This window comes from Protopterus annectens, chromosome 16.part0 (genome assembly GCF_019279795.1).
Source record: "Protopterus annectens isolate FY-2018-M chromosome 16.part0, PAN1.0, whole genome shotgun sequence".
Taxonomy (NCBI): domain Eukaryota; kingdom Metazoa; phylum Chordata; order Ceratodontiformes; family Protopteridae; genus Protopterus; species Protopterus annectens.
In genome coordinates, this window is record NC_056750.1 from 175214208 (window position 1) to 175234448 (window position 20241).

Here is a 20241-nt window from a genome sequence, read left to right on the forward strand (position 1 = left end):
TCTCAGTATGAAGAGTAAATTTATGTGTCAGGACACTAGTTGGGCATTTATGTCTACAGATTAATGAATTTAAGCCACTGCATCTATAAGTGACAATTATGTGAACAACTTGCCTTAACAATATATCTTTGAGTAGGAGATCATCACTGCAGTTGTATTCTTTATTAGTGAGATTAACCGAAGGATGATGCCTGGCTTTTTGTTCTTTCTTAAGTTTTCACTGATGTCTTTAGTGAACAAAATTGTTCTTTACTTGGCGTCAGACCAATATACAGTTCATTATGAGGATGTGATCACACTATTACTCAGTTCTTTTTAGCAGAGAAGCATTGAGCAGTGTGTCCTCACTAGAGGTGTACAAAATTCCCAGTTATAGGTCTTTGAAGACCAGGAGGAACCTTGTCCTATTCCCATACTCTTCTTTATGCAAAGTTAGGGAAGGACTGATCTAGGCCCCTAAATGAACTTTATAAAATTTTAATGAGATGCTAAACTGAAACACCCTAGAACCATGGTCCGTGGCATTCACAATGGGAAAATACATTCGATCCATGGCAGAGACCTCCTTGTCAGACAGTCACTATTATGGTGACCTGCTTGCATAGTCACATTGTGCTCATTGCAGGGATCACTGCTGCAGTACCATTGCTTAGTCATGGGAGAATGCTACTGTAATAGATGGAAATGTGTTTGGGTGGAGGCTAAAATGTGCCTTGCATAATGTCAGAGACAAAGGTGAGGATTAGAGGAAAGAACTGGGTAGTTGGGTAGCTTATCTGAATGCCCACTCAGAGATTAATTATGACATAAATAAAAGGAGTAATCATATCTAAGGATTATTTTAACCCTGTGGAAGGTAATGTAAGGTTTCATGCACATGCAACTCTGGTGCACTTCTGGCTAAAGTCACTTCCACAAAGAAAAGAGTTTATAGAAAAGGAACTTCAGGGGGCACAAATGCACAGATTAAGTTGGAACAAGATTTAGTTTTTCAATGACAAAATTCATGACTTAAAGGGGCAACACTGGTTTCATAGTTAGTTGTAGATATAGATGTAGTACCACCTTCAAAAATTGCTTTGCCGTGTACTATACTGAAAAAAGCAGGTCCATGGAGAGTTAGGTTGCTACAGCAGAATGGTATAACTTCACAGAGGGATCGTTATGTCCCTTTGACAGCATCTTTTCCCAGCACTGTGAAACTGGCAGTTATGTGCACTCCTTTGGATACATTCATTTAGATATGCACTACACAGGGAATGTCTAGAATTTGACCAGAGAATATTTTCTGGTGCTAGGTGTTCTTTCTTCTTGTAAGATGTTTATGACCTCTTCACAGACTCTGCTCCTGATTAGGCATCAGCCTAAGAGGATTAGGATCCTGGGTTTGGGTGCACTTGTGTCTATTTGTCTTGAGTCAGCAGTATGAAATCCTATGGGGCAGGAGAGGACCTTTTTAGGTCAACTGACTAAGCAGAGAAGATCATAATTACCTAGGCCAGAAGAAATGACCACCAGACTCCTGGTCCTGTCTGTCATTATATTTTGTAATGCCCTTGCCAGAATAGGTAAAGCCCAGAACATTGTACAGTAGATACTCTTGGAGGCAAAGTCTCAGTATTCAGGGCATGGAAAATTCTTGAAACAGTGTCTGTATCAATACATATAAATGCACCATAAGAATTGCCAAAATATTTGATGATGAAGTCAACTCAAGTGGGGTAACCTTAACGTTTGAGGGGTAGAACCTCTTGCAAGTGACTGGAGATTAGTATCTGTGTTGGGTGTCCCAAGTCCGGATCCTACAGCTTACCTCTGGAAGGACAAAGACAGATGGGGATTCCACAGTATGCAGATGTGGGTCTGGAAAATCATGAGACAATCCTATCAATAAGCAATGTCAACAGACCTCTGTGTAGGTCTGACAGGGCCTCTAAGGCCTCATACTCTCTGCCAGCTGCATCCTCAACAGCAATTTCTTCAGGTTGCTCCATTTCCTTGTTTATTTGCAAGTGGAGGCTAGAGAAAGAGTACTTGCTGAGGGAATTGCTGACCTGCACCCAGACCTTTAGCTTTTTTGATGATCTAGGTAGGCCCCATGTTAGTGTTCACAGAAGGAAACCTGGTGCTCCTCCCTCAGAGAGAATATAATAGTCACTGTTTGTGAAAGTGTTTTTATAGAAGTTGCCTTCTGTATGTATACTTGTTAGAACTCTCTCTGGGGATCTCGTGAAGCTTATAAAATTCTAAAAAGACATTTTCTGAAATCAGTAGCAGTCAACAACAATTAATAGTTACAATGGCAATTACAAAGCCATTACAAAGCAATAACAATTATTAAGTTAATTAAAAACTCCAGAACCGACTGCTTATCATTCTGTGAAAGTCACGTTGAAAGTATTCAAAGGATGGCTCCCTATAAGAAGTATGAGACAGACTAACGGGAATCCTGACATTTTGAAAATTTAACTGATTCATGAAAAAAAGCAAATTCTGAATCTTACTGTTAATCCTTCAAATCATTTTTGCAGGTGGCAAAGCCCCCCCCCCCCGCTTTCCACAATGGGGGCTGCAATCCCCATGGCCTTGCAACTTAAATATTATTATTATTTTTACTGTTCCAAGGATTGCAGTTATTTTCCATGAACTTTCAAAGGGCACCCACAATAGAAAGCTGACCGATGAATGATTGCTTCTTTTTAGTAAAAACAATTGAGAAATGACATGAGCATCTCAGTCTTTTAAAGATCTGTTAATCTGATATTGGGGATACCTGGAAAAACTCTGGAATTCAGAACAGAGGTGTGGACATCTGACTTCAGCAAATCCCATGGATGAGGAATATTACTGCAGTGGTGATTCCTAAGATGGAGGTTATATGTTCCTTTCTGTATGCTCTTACTGTATATTTAAACTGCATCTTGTTGTTTTGATTATAGGTTCATAGGTTCATAGGTTCGTACTAGGCTATCTGCCCTAAGGCATTTATAAGCCTAGCCAGAGTGTATGTGGCTTACACCACCCCTTAGGATGAGAATACTACACCCTTTTAGGGTTTAGTTTACCACGCCTCTGTCTAGTAGTGACACAGAGATGACCCCCGGGGTAAACCTACGATCTCCCATCCACTCGTCGAGATTTCTCTTGAATAGAGTCAGTGAGGGGCTCTGCCTAACATGGACTGGGATTCTGTTCCAGAGTGTAGGGAGCCTCTGGGTTATGAATCTGTCCCTCCAGCATGTCCTATTTATTTCTGTGTTGAGGTTTAAGTCACTTGTTCTCGTGGCTCTGATGGATTTGGATTTTCTGAGGTGGAGCATGTCCATTAATTCAGGATTGGACATGGCCTTGTACGTCAGGCACAGATCACCTCTGAGTAGGCGGTATGCGACTGAATAGAGCTGGAGTTTTTTCAGTCGGGCAGCATATGACATATGTTTAAGACCCTTTATCCTCTTGGTGAGGAACTTTTGGGGTCTTTCCAACTGCTGCAGGTGTCGGGTGAGATACATCCCAAATGGGGCATTGTACTCAATCATTGGCCTGATAAGAGAAGAGTACAGGGGCACAATGACCTCTCTTGATCTAGATGTGAAACCCTTCATGATAAGGTGGGCAATATAGAAGGTCTTCCTAACCACTTTGGCAATGTGAGTGTCAAATGAGAGGTTACTGTCAACCTGGGTCCCTAGGTCCCTGATTACCTCTTCCGTACTTAATGGATTACCGCCTATGTGGTAATTTGTCGGTACCTTGTTTTTCCCAAAGGGTATGACTATACATTTTTTGGCGTTCAACTTAAGGCCATGGCTCTGGCACCAATTATCCGTTTCTATGAGGCTTCTCTGAAGGATGTTTGTGTCCGCTGGAGTATCAATTATGGCGCCCAGTTTGCAGTCATTTGCGAACTTTGTCAGCCACAATCCTCCTATGTTTGCCTGTACCTCGGAAAAATAAATGCCGAACAAGAGGGGTCCCAGGACTGAGCCCTGTGGGACACCGCTTGTGACTGGCTTAGAGTCTGACATAGCTCCAGCAACTCTGACCCTGTGGGTTCGGTCCTTGAGCCAGTTTGTAACCCATCTTGTGACATATGGGTTTACATTTAAGCTGGTGAGTTTGTCTATGATGCCCGAGTGGGGTATTGTGTCAAAGGCTTTTGCAAGGTCAATTTAGGCTGTGTGAACTGCCTTACCCTCATCAATGGTCTTAGTGACTGTTTCAAAAAAGTCGACCAAGTTCAAAAGGCAGGATCTGCCCTTGACAAAGCCAAATTGGGTAGGATCCAATGTCTGTAGGTCCCCAATGTCTTTGTTTATGAGTTCCATAATGATCCTCTCCATAGCTTTGCAGACCAGGCTCGTCAAGCTTATGGGGCGGTAATTTCCAGGGTCTGTAGAAGCACCGCCTTTGTGAAGTGGGACCACTGTTGCCGTACGCCACTCTTTGGGTGTAGTACGGCTAAGATTAAACAGCAGCCTTATGTGTGGGTTTAGTTCCTCGTGGAGTTCATGTAGCACACAGCCCGGGACACCATCCGGTCCCATTGATGCTGTGTTTTAGCTTTAGAGAGGGCGGCTCTCACCTGGGCATCTGAGATGTTAGGGAGGCTACACTCTGCTGGGATAGTTATTTCTCCTTTGGGGAGGGGAGGAAAAATTTGCACTGAACCTGTCTGCCAGAATGTTGGCAATGTCAGTGGGTTCAGTGTATTTTGTGTCATTTTGGACTAACTCTGAGCATATCTGGGAGTTTCCACCCAGGTTTCTAACACAGCTAAAGAAGGCCTTGTGATTGTCTTTTGTGTCTTTTGCGATTTTTCTCTCAAAGTTGGCCTTGGATGATTTTATGAGTGATCATAGTTTCTTGCAAGTACTGATCAGAGACGCCTTCCCTTTTAGGGATTTTGCTCTGTCATGTAGTAGCTTCCTCCTCCTGTTGTAAAGTTTGTTTATGGCTGGGGTCCACCAGACCGGGCGCCTGCCTTTGGGGGAATCATACTAGTTTACTACGCTTAGCTTTGAATCTATGAATTGCCTGCTCATTTGTTCACCTCCTGCTGTGCATTAAGTTTGCTTTAGTATATCCCAAGTGCTGCTGTGTAAAAGAGAGGCTTACAGAAAGTTTGTACAAGAATACTGTGTTTTGGCAGCATCTTTCCAGTTTGATCATTTATTCTTTTGTTTAGGGACTTTTGCTGTTTCTTGTTTGTATCTTTACTTTGTAATCTTACCCCACTGGATATAGAAACATTTGCTTTTATGAAACAAAGTGTTAGAGCACAAGAGAGCTTCTACTTAAGGTATGCTGCTGAGGTAGCAACAAATCAAAGAACATGTCCATCTGTAGTGGAGTCTCGGTTTAAGTTGGACTGCATTATAAAAGATCCACATTTTTACTGTGCTTTGTTGATCCATCTTATTGAAATATTTTTATTTTTAAGGTTTATATGTATGACTCCCATGATGCCTTGAAAATATTTTGTTTATATAGATCTACATATACTTATTACATAGACATATACATTTTTTTCATAGTTACATTTTTAAAAGTTTATCCATTTGCTGCTGAAAGTAGTTACCCATTCATCAGTGATCCTATGTAGTACCTGGAAAATGCAAGATATGCTCCACAAGCAAACAGTAAATCAGCACTGCAGTAGTTAGTTTCCTACATAAGAACACGTCTTCAACAATTTTGTTACAGTATGCTTATTAGGTATGAGCCACAATGTTATAAATAAGCGAGCCTCATTTTACCACGCATTCAATGCAGTGAACATGGAACTGCATGGAAAATCAGCTATCAGCTTTAATATGTGTAACACACAATACACTGCCAAACAAACACCATCCAGAAATGATGTATGCTTCTCATCAGCAAACAGGTTTAAATGGCATGAGATACTTAGTTTGTATTGCCACACTTTTATCTGGTAGTACCTGTCAAAGTGAATTTCTTGAATCTATATTTTTGGAATGCATAACAACTTGATTATGACTAGACACCTAGTCATAATCCTTTGTGTTTAGCTGGATGGCTTCCAAAAGGGATAGCCAGTCAACAAATTCTTAGGTGAATGACATTTTTTAATGTACAACCACCACTGTACAAGCAAGATTGTGCAGCGGTAGCATTGTCACCTCACAGCAAGAGGTTCTCCGATTCGATACTCAGCTGGGGTGCTTCTGTACAGAGTCTGCATGTCCTCCCTGCATTTGTGTGAGTTTCCTCCGGGTGCTCCAGTTTCCTTCAAAGTTATAAAGACATGCATCTGGAGCATTTCTCCCCAGGCCTCTGCTGAAAATTGGCTTCATTCCAAGCAGGACTTTCCCGGTTAACAAATGTTAAATAAATAAACAAGATTTATTGCACATTAACCCACCCGCCATATTTAGTGAAGAGATGAAAATCACAATGATCAAAAGAAGACCTGGAAATGTCAGGAAACAAGCATGGATTGGAAGAATAAAACTGATAGTTTATATATTGTCAATAAATGGTCACCAGGAAAGAAAAGGAAGGAATCAAAGAACCAAAAGGGAAACTTTGTAGCAAAACTATGTATTAATAATTAACAGTAAAGCATTATGGACTTGACCACCTCCTTTACTTATAAAATAACTCCATGGGGATGTTTCCCTGGACCCAATGAGCTGCCATTAATAGAAATGTGCTATCATCCATAACCAAGTCACATGTAACAAGATTGTTTTTTTGCACAGTACTACTTCCCATGAAACAGTTTCAGGTAAATTCCTGTGGAAGTAATATTTGCTCTGAATGCTTTTATTTTTCATGTACATTTACAATCATGTTATCATTACTCAATTAAAGCTTGTATCATTGTGAGAATCTGAAAAAAACATTATACAAATCCCTACTGTTTTCTTCTCCCATTAATTAAACCCTCATGTATGTGATGTTTAGCTTATCTGTATACTTGCGGGCGAAGCGGTGCAAATATGCTGTGCATTTTGTTTTATCCAACTATCTGGGCAAAATAGTATTTTTTATGAGTTAAGTCGTTTTACCACTTGGGAAAACAGGGTGCGGCAAGCACTATATGTGCCTTGCAAAGAAATGTGTGTTAATAACAAAGAGTGCTTACCCCATTTGTTATGGGTTTAAACATTCTGCAGCCATCTAGAAAGTTGTCTGTGGAACACACTCCTTTATCCAGATGTAGGAAATGGCAGCCAAGGTTACTATGAAAGCAAAAAATAAGATTATCAGAGGTGCTCACAGCATTTACATGACAGCAACATGACATTTGAATTTCATACTTAATACTGATTTCTTTGCTCAGGATGCCCCCTGTGCTGACCCCCCCCCCCCCCACAAAAACACTAAAAATATTCCATTTTTCCCACTCGCTACAGTTGATGATCAGCTGCCGTGAGCTCCTTTCCTTGTTTCCTGAGTCTACCAGACCTGATTCAACCTCACTCCAGGCTCAACCCAGATTGGGGGAGATTGAGGATGCTGGCACAGCACCCCACTGCTGCTGGGGAGTGCGCCCATAACCTCCTACCATCCTGCGGCAGCCATGACAGCTGTTCAATTACTGCCTGTGGGAGGTGTATGCATACTTCTGTGCAGGCAGTACTTTCAGACCAAGACATATTTTTCTTGCAGTGTGAAGATCATCAGACTCGTACAACTACAACTACAATGACCTCAGACAGCCTCCCTCCCCGCAGGATGGGTGAGGCAGCATTGGCTACACACTTCAACCCACCCTGTTCAGTCCCTCTAGTACATGTGCCACTACTTGAATGTGGATCACCTGGGGCACAGTACAGTCTTTGTCCCTCTGCTCCACAGATCCTATGATCCTTGGTGGTACCAGCAGTGATACATGACTGCAATCCAACTGACCTGTAAGCTATATGTCCAGCTTCAACTTAAATACTAAAATATTCTCAACCACTATTATTAAAGTAAAAAAGCAACAAATGATAATAAACATTCACGGAGATCCTTCTGTAGGTTTAGTTATCACAGAAGAAGTCTATTCTGAGTCCGTTTAAATATCTCATCACATTCAGATTTGTTTTGGTGCTTTCAGGCTCTATTACAACAATATACTGAACATTTAAAAACATCACAAGTTCTTGATATTGGAAATAATCTACTAATAATGCCCATTCTTAACCTCATCAGTTTGCCAGGAATTGTAAAATATTACAATGTTTTAATAATGAAAAAATGTAGTAAATTATCATAAATGTAATAATGTCCAAGACCTTAAAAAGGCCTTGTCTTTTGCTAGGCTATATCTGTAATGGTTTAAATTCAGAAGAAAAACATAGTTCTTTCATGTCTAACCACCTTTATAAGGGACAGATTAACTGATTAGTGAACAAAAGCTGGAAGATGAATAATCTCTTACCCCATGACTTGAACAATGTCACCAGCTGCCATTTCAAAGTGAACCTGAACACTGTCCAATGTCTAATGTGCATCTACAATCTTGCCCCATTGATGAAGGAAAAAAAGTACTGGATATATCAACTTAAATTTCAAGCCTGTTGGTGACATTTGAGCATGACTTCAAAAAATCTAGCTTATTGCCCAGCCATATGAACATAAATGTCATTCGCCAATTAATAAATGAACAATACAAATTCTTTCCCCCCTAATTTTACAAATTTTGCCTGACTTCCAAAGCTGAGTCAGACTGCTGCTTTTTTATTTTAAGTCTTAAATGCACCAAAATATTTCAGCATTGCCCATCTACAAGTTCAGAAGTAGGTAAGGGGACCTAATGAATTCCTTTGAGGCTGATGCAGTTCATCGGAAGCCACAGCAATCCCCCAGCTTATCTTTAATATAAGCAACACACTTCAAACCTTCCTTTTATTTCTTTCTGACATTCATGTCATACATAAAGTATTTCCACAAGCTTAACTTCTTTTTCAGTCAACTTTTAATTGATCATTGCTGATTTTACCTAAAAATTGTTGAATTGCTATATCAGCACCTTATTTTATGCTACACAGGCAATATGGCATGCACTTAATCACAAAGCACTACATCAATATTTACATCAACCTTGTCCATTTTACCTGTAAATTTTGAACACCTACCAAGTAATTTTTGGACTTCAGTGAGGAGCATTTCCAAAAAGACCATGATAGCTTTAATAAAATTAGTGACATCCAAAATCTCTAAAGCCATATTCTACTCTTCCATGACAAGGTCCGCACTCCAAGAAACTTCATTTAGTTTAAAATAGTATTAATCACTTGGTTTTACTTCTTCAGATATTTAGTTTTCCAACACCACATAAACTTACACTTCTGTAAAATCCCATGATTGGAGGAACTCCCTGGTCAGCCTCGGTAAAAAGCTGAGATCCCTCATAAAATCCTCCAAAGCTAGTTACGAAAACAAAATTGCCACTGGTTCTAAAGACAACCACAAAGCATTCTATAGCTGTGTCAAGAATCTCAATGGCAATACTCAGATCTGCTCTGAGTTGCAGCAGAATGGCACTAAATATACAGAACCAACTGATATTGCCAACATCCTGGCAGATAGGTTCAGTGCTAACTTCTCACCCCCTAAAGGGCCCATCTGTATACCAGAAGAATGCAATGTTCCTGTAATCACGGCTGCACAGGTAAAAACCAAGTCCAAAGCCAAGAATACAGCATCCATGGGACCTGACAACATCCCTGGTTGGGTTCTACATGAACTACAGAATGAACTGGCACCCCATCTAAGTACCATGTTCAATCATAGCCTCACCTCAGGCTTTGTGCCCACTGAATGGCACAGAGCGACGGTTATCCCACTCCACAAAGAGGGAGCCACCGCGGACCCTGGGAATTACCACCCCATTAGCCTGATGAGCCTGGTCTGTAAGGCTATGGAATGTATCATCATGCAACTTAGAAACAATGACAATGGTAATCTCCAAACTCTGGACTCCACCCAGTTCAGGTTTTAAAAGACAGATCATGTCTCCTAAACCTGATAGACTTCTTTGAAGTGGTCACCAAAGCCATAGATGAAGGTAAGGTGGTTCACACAGCCTATCTAGATCTCGCCAAGGCTTTCAACACCATCCCCCACTCTGGAATTATAGATAAACTCACTAAACTAGGTATAAATCCCTATGTCACAAGAGGGGTTGCCAGTTGGCTCACTGACAGAACCCACACTGTGAAAGTAGCAGACTCCAACTCCGACTTCAGATCAGTGACAAGTGGAGTACCACAGGGTTCAGTCCTGGGTCCTCTCCTGTTTGGTATCTACTTCTCAGAAGTACAGGCTAACGCAGAAGGTCTTTGGCTAACAAAGTTCTCAGATGACTGCAAACTAGGAGCCATAATTGAAACTCCTAATGATGTGGATATCCTACAAAAGGGCCTCACTGAGACAGATGCCTGGTGTCAAAGCCATGGCCTCAAGCTCAATGCCAAAAAGTGCATTGTCATCCCTTTTGGTAGAAACTCTGTACCCATGAACTACCACATAGGCGGTAGTCTACTTAACACCAAAAGTGTGATAAGAGACCTTGGGATACAGGTGGACAGTAGTCTCTCTTTTGATAATCACATCGCCACAGTAGTCAGGAAATCCTACTATGTGGCACACCTCATCACAAAAGGTTTCTCATCCAGGAAAAAAGAGGTTATTGTTCCCCTTTACTTGTCACTCATTAGACCCATTATAGAGTACAACGCCCCTTTTGGTATGTACCTCACAAGACATCTAAAACAACTAGAAAGGCCGCAGAAATACCTCACAAAGAGGACTGCCAGCCTCAAACAGATGCCCTACTCAGACCGTCTCAAAAAACTCCAGCTTTACTCCATTGCATTTTGCCTACTCAGTGGTGATCTCTGCCTAACATGCAAAGCTATGTCAAACCCAGAACTGTTGGACATGCTCCACTTAAAGAAATCCCAATCCCTCCAAGCTACTTGCTCTAGGGGCCTAAACCTTATCACCACAACAAACAGAACATGCTGGAGGGATAGATTCCTGTCCCAGAGATTTCCTTACTCTGGAACAAACTACCTATATATATATATAAAACAAAGCTCCTCATTAGCACTCTTCAAGAAAAATCTTGATGATTGGATGGGAGATAGGAAATTCACCTCAGGGGATCACTTCTGTGGCTTTGCTCGACAGGGGCACAGGAAAATAATTTTCTTGGGTGGCAAAAGCCAGGGTACCTTTTTGGCTAGGCTTATATAGGCCCTAGGGCCAATAGCCTAGTACCTACCTATAAACCTATGTACACATGCATTTAAAAAAACTGTAGCAATTTCTATGAAAATATATAAATACATATTTTATGCAATATACGATAAATTTCTGCAGAACAGGTGGAAAGGACAATTTTCTTCTTGAAGCACATAAAGTTTCCTAGTCTGTCTCTTCTTTAATCATTTGATATATAATGGAGTATTATGATTGTAATAAATGAGAGGCCGTATTCACAGCATGATACATCTACAGATGGGCCTAGGTGAAATTCCTTGAGCATCACTTGTCTGATTCATAAGACACCAAGGAACGCAATGCTGATCACTGCTTTTCATAGGAAATCATGGCAAGTGTGCCCCATCATTGATTCCCTTCTTTTGGAGATGTCTCTCCTTTTGGCCATTAGTTTTCAGCATTTTTCATCTGTAGGGGTTTTGCCATGTTATGTTTCATTGTAGAACCTCACAGTACTTTTTTCACTCAGTAGCATATACATCTGTAGTCTCTGTAGAGCTTTACAACTTCTCTGCAATCACTGCTATTTTGTCATTTTCCTTTTCTTAAAAGGCAAAAGTGTAACATATTTTCAGACTTCTTCCCCATCAACGTGCCTAAAAATGGGAAACTGCACATATTCTTCTTGCAGGGATACGTAAATCAAATTTCTGGATCTAGTGTGTTCCGTTTTCTGATGAGCAGGCTTGCAGGGAGAGCATTTCTGGTCGTTGCATTTGGACCATTTTTTTAAACTGTGAATTAAATGTGTCTGTTTCTAAATATATGAACTCTTGAAAGCATATTCCTTCAGTTTTGCAAATATACTTCACTTCTGATATAATTTAAAATTTGGATGTTTGCTAGAATGCTCGGTAAACAACACAGACACTCTGAATGTGTTACTGGGCTTCATGAGTTCCCTACTCTGTTTCCAGAATGAAATGTGCAGGGTGGCATACAATTTCCTGTAGGTAGGCATTACCATATTTAAAGACATATATGTCCCCAGCATGCCTCAGTGTATGTACAATTTCTAATCAATATAGGTATTATCAGACTGGGCGGCTACGGTGGTGCAGCGGTTACTGTTGCTGCCTCACAGCAAGAGGTTCTCCGGTTTGATCCCCGGCTGGGGTGCCTTCTGTGCGGAGTCTGCATGTCCTCCCTGTGATCACGTGGGTTTCCTCCGGGTGCTCCGGTTTCCTCCCACATCCCAAAGACATGCTGTAGGTGGATTGGACACTCGAAATTGTGAGTGTGTGCATGTGTGTACCTTCTGTGGAAGGTTGGGCGCCGGGCTGGCAACTCGACACTGTAAAACTCCACTGCCAATCATGAGCGAACAGGTGATCCACTGTGGCGACCCCTAACTGGGAAAAGTCGAAAGAAGAAGAAGAATAGGTATTATCAGACCCATCTTTATCCTTTACTTACTCCTTAATAACATTTTCAAGCACAATTTTTCCTTCTTTCTTGAAGAGCTGTATCCATCCCAAAGAATCTATTTTTATTTTTCATTACATTCACAGCTGTCATTTCCAGGCTATTCATTTGTTTTCAGTTAGTTTTGTTGAATGTTGTTTTAGTCAAAGTGTGAACAGACAAATATTTTGTTTGCTTCACATTTTGTTGAATACACAAATTTACTTCTTGTGAGAGAACATCTGTCATGGAGATTAGGCAGTTCTCCCTTTTCTCCACTGTTGTACAACCGCGGAATAGGTATGTTTAAGTAGCAGGAGATGTGAAGGGGTGCAGTTGGGCTTGTTGCATGCAAAAAAAAATGTTTTTTGTTTTTATCTGTCTTGACTGTGCAGTTCAGAAAATGATTTAACTTTTTGATAATTTATCATTATTGCTGTTTGAGTAACAGGAATACACTCACTCAGGTACAGTAAATCTATAATTTTTCATCATGCATTCATCTTGCATTTAATACACCTAGAGTTTTCAGTAGTTTTACACATGTTGCTAGGGTCACAGAAATAAATTTTAGTTCCATTATACTGTTTTTTTCCAGAAATAATTGGTTTTTGATTGTTGATCAACTTTGTAATTTTATCATTCATTTTCTTAGGGGTGCAGTGAATTGCCTTCGTAGAGTTACACATTTATGACTTTAAATTCCTACTGAAATTTCTGTAAGTATATTTAATTTATAAAATCAGTCATTTACAATATCACTGCCATATGTTCCTTTCCCATTTTTATCATTTATCATCATTTTATTACACCCATCTTTAATCCTCCTTTTCATTTTGTTATTGATGTAATCTACACTTGGGAATGCATCTATCATCATACCATTTGCATATTACTATGCACAAAGTCATGTCCACATGCATATGTTGTCAAGGAACTGCACAATGACTGCAGATGCCTTGAACTTGAAGGTGATGTATTTTAGGAAAAGGAGGCATATGAAGACCAGTGACTGGAAGAAGCAGTAAATCACAAGAGAATGTTCTAGAAGTCCTATTCAGTGACTTATTCACTGAAGTAGAAACACAGGAAACCTGAAGTGAAACATGAAGAAGGGAAGGACATACGGAAAATAATTTATAAATGGAAGAAAGAGTTGTATCTCTCTTTGTACAGATCTCTGCTGCTACATCACCCAAAGTGCTTTGCCTTGAAGGAGAACTCCGCCCAAACGTCAAGTTTTTCTTTCCAAAAAGTAAGCACCCCTCCCTGTAATCCAGCACTAAACATGCCACATACAGAAAAAAAAATCATCATTTAATAAACATTGCACTTTTTTATGTCTGAACTTATTTTTGTTTGCTTTCCTATGTTTGTCTCATCATGTGTTATATCATGAAGGCTAGGAGTGGTAGAGTGTTGGGATAGGTCACTTATTCCAACTACAGAGTCATTAACACCAATAACAATGGTTCTTAAACATTAACATGTAAATGTGGATCTGACACAGACTGCCAGCATCACACCTCAGATAAATAGTGTTTCCTGGAGTATGAACAAAAGCAAGCCTTTCAGACTTCGTTTTCAGATGCAAATGAACAAGAAAACTCTACTCACACTTAGCTTTTTTTTTCTTATTACAAATTAGTTGTCTTTCCCTTTAATCAAATTTTGAATGCCACGAAGAAAGACAATATTTTAATTTTACTTTTCTTTGACTTTGCCTCTTTTTCTACACTATATTTTCTGTAAAAATACATGAATCTTCTGGTGGTTTGTGATGGCACTTTTGCATTGAATAGTGTTTTGATGAGACAAGTCAGTGTGTTGGGGAGGGAAGTTTAACATCAAAGACTCTAATTCCAGCCACAGTATTAAAAAAAAAGTGAATGATACACAAACGAGCAGTGAACTACAGATGTTACTTTGAAAAGATCAGTTACTCTGGCTACATTTTCAAGTCTGTTATTCAAACATTTCTTAAAATGCTCTAATAGAGATAGCCACTTATAAAAATCAAAAGAAGCAAAGCAATGAAAAATACAAAGTGATGCTGATTGTCAAAAGTAGGCAGTCACTGTTATAAGCTGATGAGAGAGAAAACCACTGGAAATTATCTTCTTATCATAAGATTTTCTGTTTTTAGGGAGGGGAAAACATTGACCATGAAATGGAATTGTACTACCCATGGGTGCTCCCTTTCCGGCCATTTTAGGGTATAACAAATTAAAAAATAGTAATAGGCACTTATACCAAGACAACGGTAATGCAGAAAAGCTGAAGATATGCTGAAAAACCTTTTTTTATTTTTATTTTTTTTTTTAGTTTTTGGCCGTGGTTCTCCTTTAACTGTAAGGCTTTTACTTTAAAACTGATGAGTAGGGGTTAGGATTAGTAGAGAAAAGGTTCACAGAAGTGAGAATGGCAGGTGACATTAATTAATGAAATCACTGAGCACACACTTAGACGATGGTAGGTAGAGATAGTAGAATGTCAGTAGTTTGCAGGCATGTGAATTATCTTAGGATAGAGTACAGCCATTTTTCTCCAAACTAAAACATTTTTTATGTATAGCAATACTTTCCTAAATATCTTTCACAACAGCTAGACTTGTTGGCATGGAGGTACTCTTCAATGCAGTCCACAGCATGCAGTGTTTTCATATTGGACAGGCTACAAAGGTGATGAAAGTAGCGTCCACCAAACTACCGAAAAGTAGTGAATAATAGAGTGGTAGCCAGTTAGGAAAAAAGATCCATCTGAACTTTAATATGGAGTTATGGGTTGCTACTTATTGTCCGGCTTATGTAAAATTTTGCTTAAATGAGTGTGTTACACTTTGAAACCAGAGCCTCTCTGATCTAGTTGGCTACTAAAGGTGTCCTTAATACTTGCTATAGGTCCTATGTCCAGCCAGATCTGTCTCCTCCCAAGAACACAGACATGATATAGAAGGCTGTGTTGTCATGGAGAAGAGGCTAGGCTGCTGATTATATACAAAATATTATCAATGTTGATTGAGGAGGGCAATGTTTATTTTATATGGTGGTGTACAAGAGTTGTAAGATGTATCTTGGTGGCTTTGCATTACCTGCCTGAAATATGTTCTATGCTTTATGCATAACTAACTTATCAGATGGTGGAAAAGTCTGCTCTGTATGTAGCTATGGATAAAATCTAGTTGGCCTCTTCCAAACTGATGGTCATTCCATGTCCAACAAAATCTTTGTGTTTGAATAATTGCTTTTAATAACTGCAACTGGATGTTTACTGCCAGGAACTGGTCATCCTAACAGGGGAAACTAAATGTCCCTCCCAAAGACATCTGCCAACCACTAATGAAATGCAGTGTATAAACACTCTTGGAGTGATAAACAAATGAAATACTTAGCCACAACGTGGTACTACCATATAGGAACGTGCTACTACCATATAGGAAGTAGACAATGAGTAAACTGCTTTTGAGATAAAAACTGGCTAAACAGAAACATATAATTTGAAATATTGTTAGAAAGTTTGGCGTCTCCATAGGAAGCAGATGGAGATAAAAAAATGGCACATTATTCATCTAGCTACTTTGTGTTAATCATGATTAATATGGTTAGTAAGACTATTACTCCAGGAAAAATCAAACTCGGCTAGTCTTTTCTCTAGGTTACTTAGAACACGAAGAGCTAGTGAACCTTCTAGGCTTCTGTCAGCTTTCCTGAGCATGGTAGGTCTAGTTCTGCAAAAGCAATAGATAATAAAACATGAAAGTACTACCCTTGCTCAGTTTCTTCCTGCTTGTCATGAAAATAATTAACGATCTTTGATAAATTATTTTTAAATGTGAACCTGTTTTCTTGTTTTTTTTTTCTCAGATATGGCTATACTTAAATTATGAAACTCCTTCATAGACTAATTCCTTGCATTTTGTCTAAGTGCAGCTGATAAGTAATAATTTGCTCAGAAAGAGTTTCACAGAGAAAGAAAAGAAAACCGTATAATTGGCATAAAGAGTTAATACAGTACCCCCCACTTCATCATTCCCTATTACAGTACCCCACATATCACAATTCTCTATTTCTGTTCATTCTGTTTTGTGTCCTCCAGAAGTTTAGTGAGAATCTCAGTCAACAAAAACTTTTATACACAATTGAGCATTCAGAAATGTAGCTAGTCCCTGGAGCAAGAGTGCTATGCCAGGAATATTTTTCATTACTTTTCTTTTAAATGCCTCTCATCGGATCTACTACAGATGATCAAACTTTTAAAACATTGACTTTCATATGACCGAGACCATATAATCAACGTTTCAAAAGTTTGAACACCTCAAAAAAAAAAAAAAAACAATAAAAACTTTCTGGATGATTTTACAGGGGGGCAAGCCTACCTGCACCCCCCCTACACCCCCTGATATTTAAATATACCAACTCTGAGATCACACTACAGTGAGGAAAAGGGAAATTTTCCCATTCCACACTGTACGGATATCTCCGTACAGAATGTTCAAAGTTTTAAAACTTCGATCTCGGCCATATGAAAGTTGAAGTTTTAAGAGTTCGCTCATCTGTAGGGGTCTCCGCTCATCTGGGACATCAACAGCATCAACTTTATAACATGTTTTGAATGATCTCCATTCAGTAACACCATCAAAATCAGACCCTTCCTATTATAGTGCTTTACTCCTTTTCATGTTCTGAGCTGTGCCTAGGAAAGTAGTGGGCTATATCATGATCATTAAAGTAATTTTGTACCTTTCATAAGAGGAATGTATCACTACAGTGCTTTAGCATAACTTGCCTCACCCTCAGAACCATTCCAGCTTGGATTCCGAGATCAGAAAATTATGCCAAGAAGGGAGGTATCTACTGCTACTTCAAAAACCCAGATATCAAATTACTGAATCAGAAAGGGAGCAAAAGGAAGAGATTAACATTAACCATACCCAGTAACAACAAAATCCAAACAACAGCAATGATCTTCTTCTTCTTCTTTCGGATTTTTCCAGTTAGGGGTCGCCACAGCGGATCACCTGTCTGCTCATGATTGGCAGTGGAGTTTTACAGTGTCGAGTTGCCAGCCCGGTGCCTAACCTTCCACAGAAGGCACACACATGCACACGCTCACACCTAGGGCCAATTTAGAGTGTCCAATCCACCTACAGCATGTCTTTGGGATGTGGGAGGAAACCGGAGCACCCGGAGGAAACCCACGCAACCACAGGGAGGACATGCAGACTCCGCACAGAAGGCACCCCAGCCAAGGATCAAACCAGAGAACCTCTTGCTGTGAGGTAGCAATGCTAACCACTGCACCACCGTGGCTGCCCAAACAACAGAAATGATAATATAAAAAAATATAAAAGCAAAATGTGAAAATGCATGAGGCTTGCTATGAATAGTGCTGTGGTGCATAACAGTAAATAATTTATCCAGCAACTTTTATAGACTGTAGGCCTTTAAAAAAAATAAGTCTAAGATTGCTCCCATGTTTCCAGCAATTCATTTGGGAAGTTTTCTTTGACAAGTTTCTTTTTCAGTGTTTAAATCTGAATGCCCTCCTAAATGTACCATGTCAAATGTGGCAATTAAAAAAGCTATTTATATTGATTACCTTGGATTATGTACAAATAAAATGTTCATTGAACAGTAATTGTGTTTATTTACTTTCTAGATCTAATAATTTTTGATCCCATTAACTAGATGATGTATTCTAATTAGGATTACAGGCTGAGAACATGTGTGTTTTTACTGAACACTGCCCAAATGACAACAGAGTGATGGTTTTATCCTTGAAAGCTGCTTCTAGTGAAGGCATGTTGTTGCCCTTTCTCCACTGATGTTCATCATGCATACAGCTGCAGTCATAACAGATGGGTTCTCCTGTCGTCAGGCGGGTCCTCGGTCGGCCGAATTCCAAAGTCTAGGTCAGGCGTTGGTTGTCGTCGCTTCTTCCCTGACGTCAGTGCGACAGCGGTATAAAAGAACCAGCCGACGCCATTCTCTTCAGTCTCTCTTGCCGCGCGGTGCCCGAAGCAGAAGCAGTTCGCAAGTGCCAGTCAGCCAGCTCCTGAAATTACGAAAATTTTGCAACCGAAGTCTTCTTGAAAGATAAGTACCCCGTTGGGGAAACTTTTCTTGCCTCAGACCGATGTCAGACAAAGTTAATAATTGTATTTCATGTGGGAAGCAAATACCGCATAAGGATTTTCATTCCCTCTGTATTCCTTGCTTAGGCCCAGACCACGACATCTCGGTCTGTCGTTTTTGTGCTACATTCAATAAACGCACCATTAAACGTCGGGCGGAGTTCGCCCAGCATTATTTTGGCAAAAAATTTAACTATATTATGTCGTCGGATACTCCGACTCCAGTTTTGTCTAAAAAATGCAAAGATAAGGACCGACACACGAGGTCCGCGGCCTCTACCGACACCACGCCAAAGCCGACTACAGGTGGTCCGGTTCTCAGCGAGGCACCTATGCAGCCCCTGACTACTGATGACTCTTCTTTGGCGGTGTCTTCTGTGCCCGAGGTCGCTGGCTCCTCGGCCCACACCCCGACTACAGATACCGAAGCCACTCTTGGTGGTGAATCTCAAAATGTGGACAGGTCTGCCTCCTCTCAAGGTGTCTTCAGACCTTCCTCTTCTTTTTCCATCAAGGCTTTCACTAAGTCTAAAGCAGCCATGCATTCTAAGAGACAAGCTACACAGGGCCTTTCTCCAGGCCCCATGCCTAAAAAACAGATGCTCAAAATGGCTGAGGATTTAATTACTCTTATCAGGGGTTCTCAACCCCCCCCCAGACAAAAGGCCCAGAGTGGAGGAAGAATCCCCCTCCTCTGACCAGGCCTCCTTTATATCAGAGCACTCTGATGAACAGGAACATTCTTACTCCCCTTTTGAAGATTCTGATGCAGAGGAGTCCATTCCTTCTGTCTCCCCCCCCCAGAGGATTACTCATTTGGAGAAACCTTGCATACCTTAAGGGAACACTTCCACTGGGAAGGCCAAGAGTACTCTGATTCCAAGAAAAGGCTTAGGGATTTTCTCTTGCTACCTCAGCACAGGCCTCTGGCTATACCTCCTGTCTTAGACATACTAGATGATGTGTACTCGGAGGCCTGCCTTAACCCGGATTCTTTACCTCCAGCCCCTGTCAAGCCTGACAGGTACTACCGGGTTCCTGACTCACATCAATTTTTATACAAAAGCCATGCGGCTGACCCAGAAACTATCTCACAGGGCCAAAAAGGAATTAAGGCCTCCACTGCCAAAAATCCATTACCTTCCGAGAGAGATTCCAGATCCTTAGAAAGGTGGGGAAAAAAGGTATATACCTCGGCCACCTTAACCATGAGGGCTTTAAACTGCCAGTTCCATATGCTAAAGTACCAGCAGTTTCTGTTATCACAATTGAGAAGTAAAATGTCACAACCTGAACAACCAGACTTGAAGGAGTTGCAGGATTTGATGCATAGTGCAGAACAAGTGGGTAAACATACCTTGCAATGTGGTTTTGATGCTCTAGAGGCCTCATGTAGAGCTGCAGTTACAGGATCAGTGATACATAGACATGCCTGGCTCAAGGAACAAACCTTACCAGAT

General features: G+C 40.3%; 1 protein-coding gene across 1 annotated transcript in view; it reads right to left on the reverse strand.

Moving 5' to 3' along the window:
• LMLN2 (leishmanolysin like peptidase 2) overlaps positions 1 to 20241 on the reverse strand; it is a 457833-nt gene that overhangs the window by 191380 nt on the left and 246212 nt on the right. The window contains exon 11 of the mRNA XM_044058759.1: positions 7112 to 7208. Coding sequence (XP_043914694.1) covers positions 7112 to 7208 — 97 coding nt within the window. The remainder of the gene's footprint in view (positions 1 to 7111; positions 7209 to 20241) is intronic.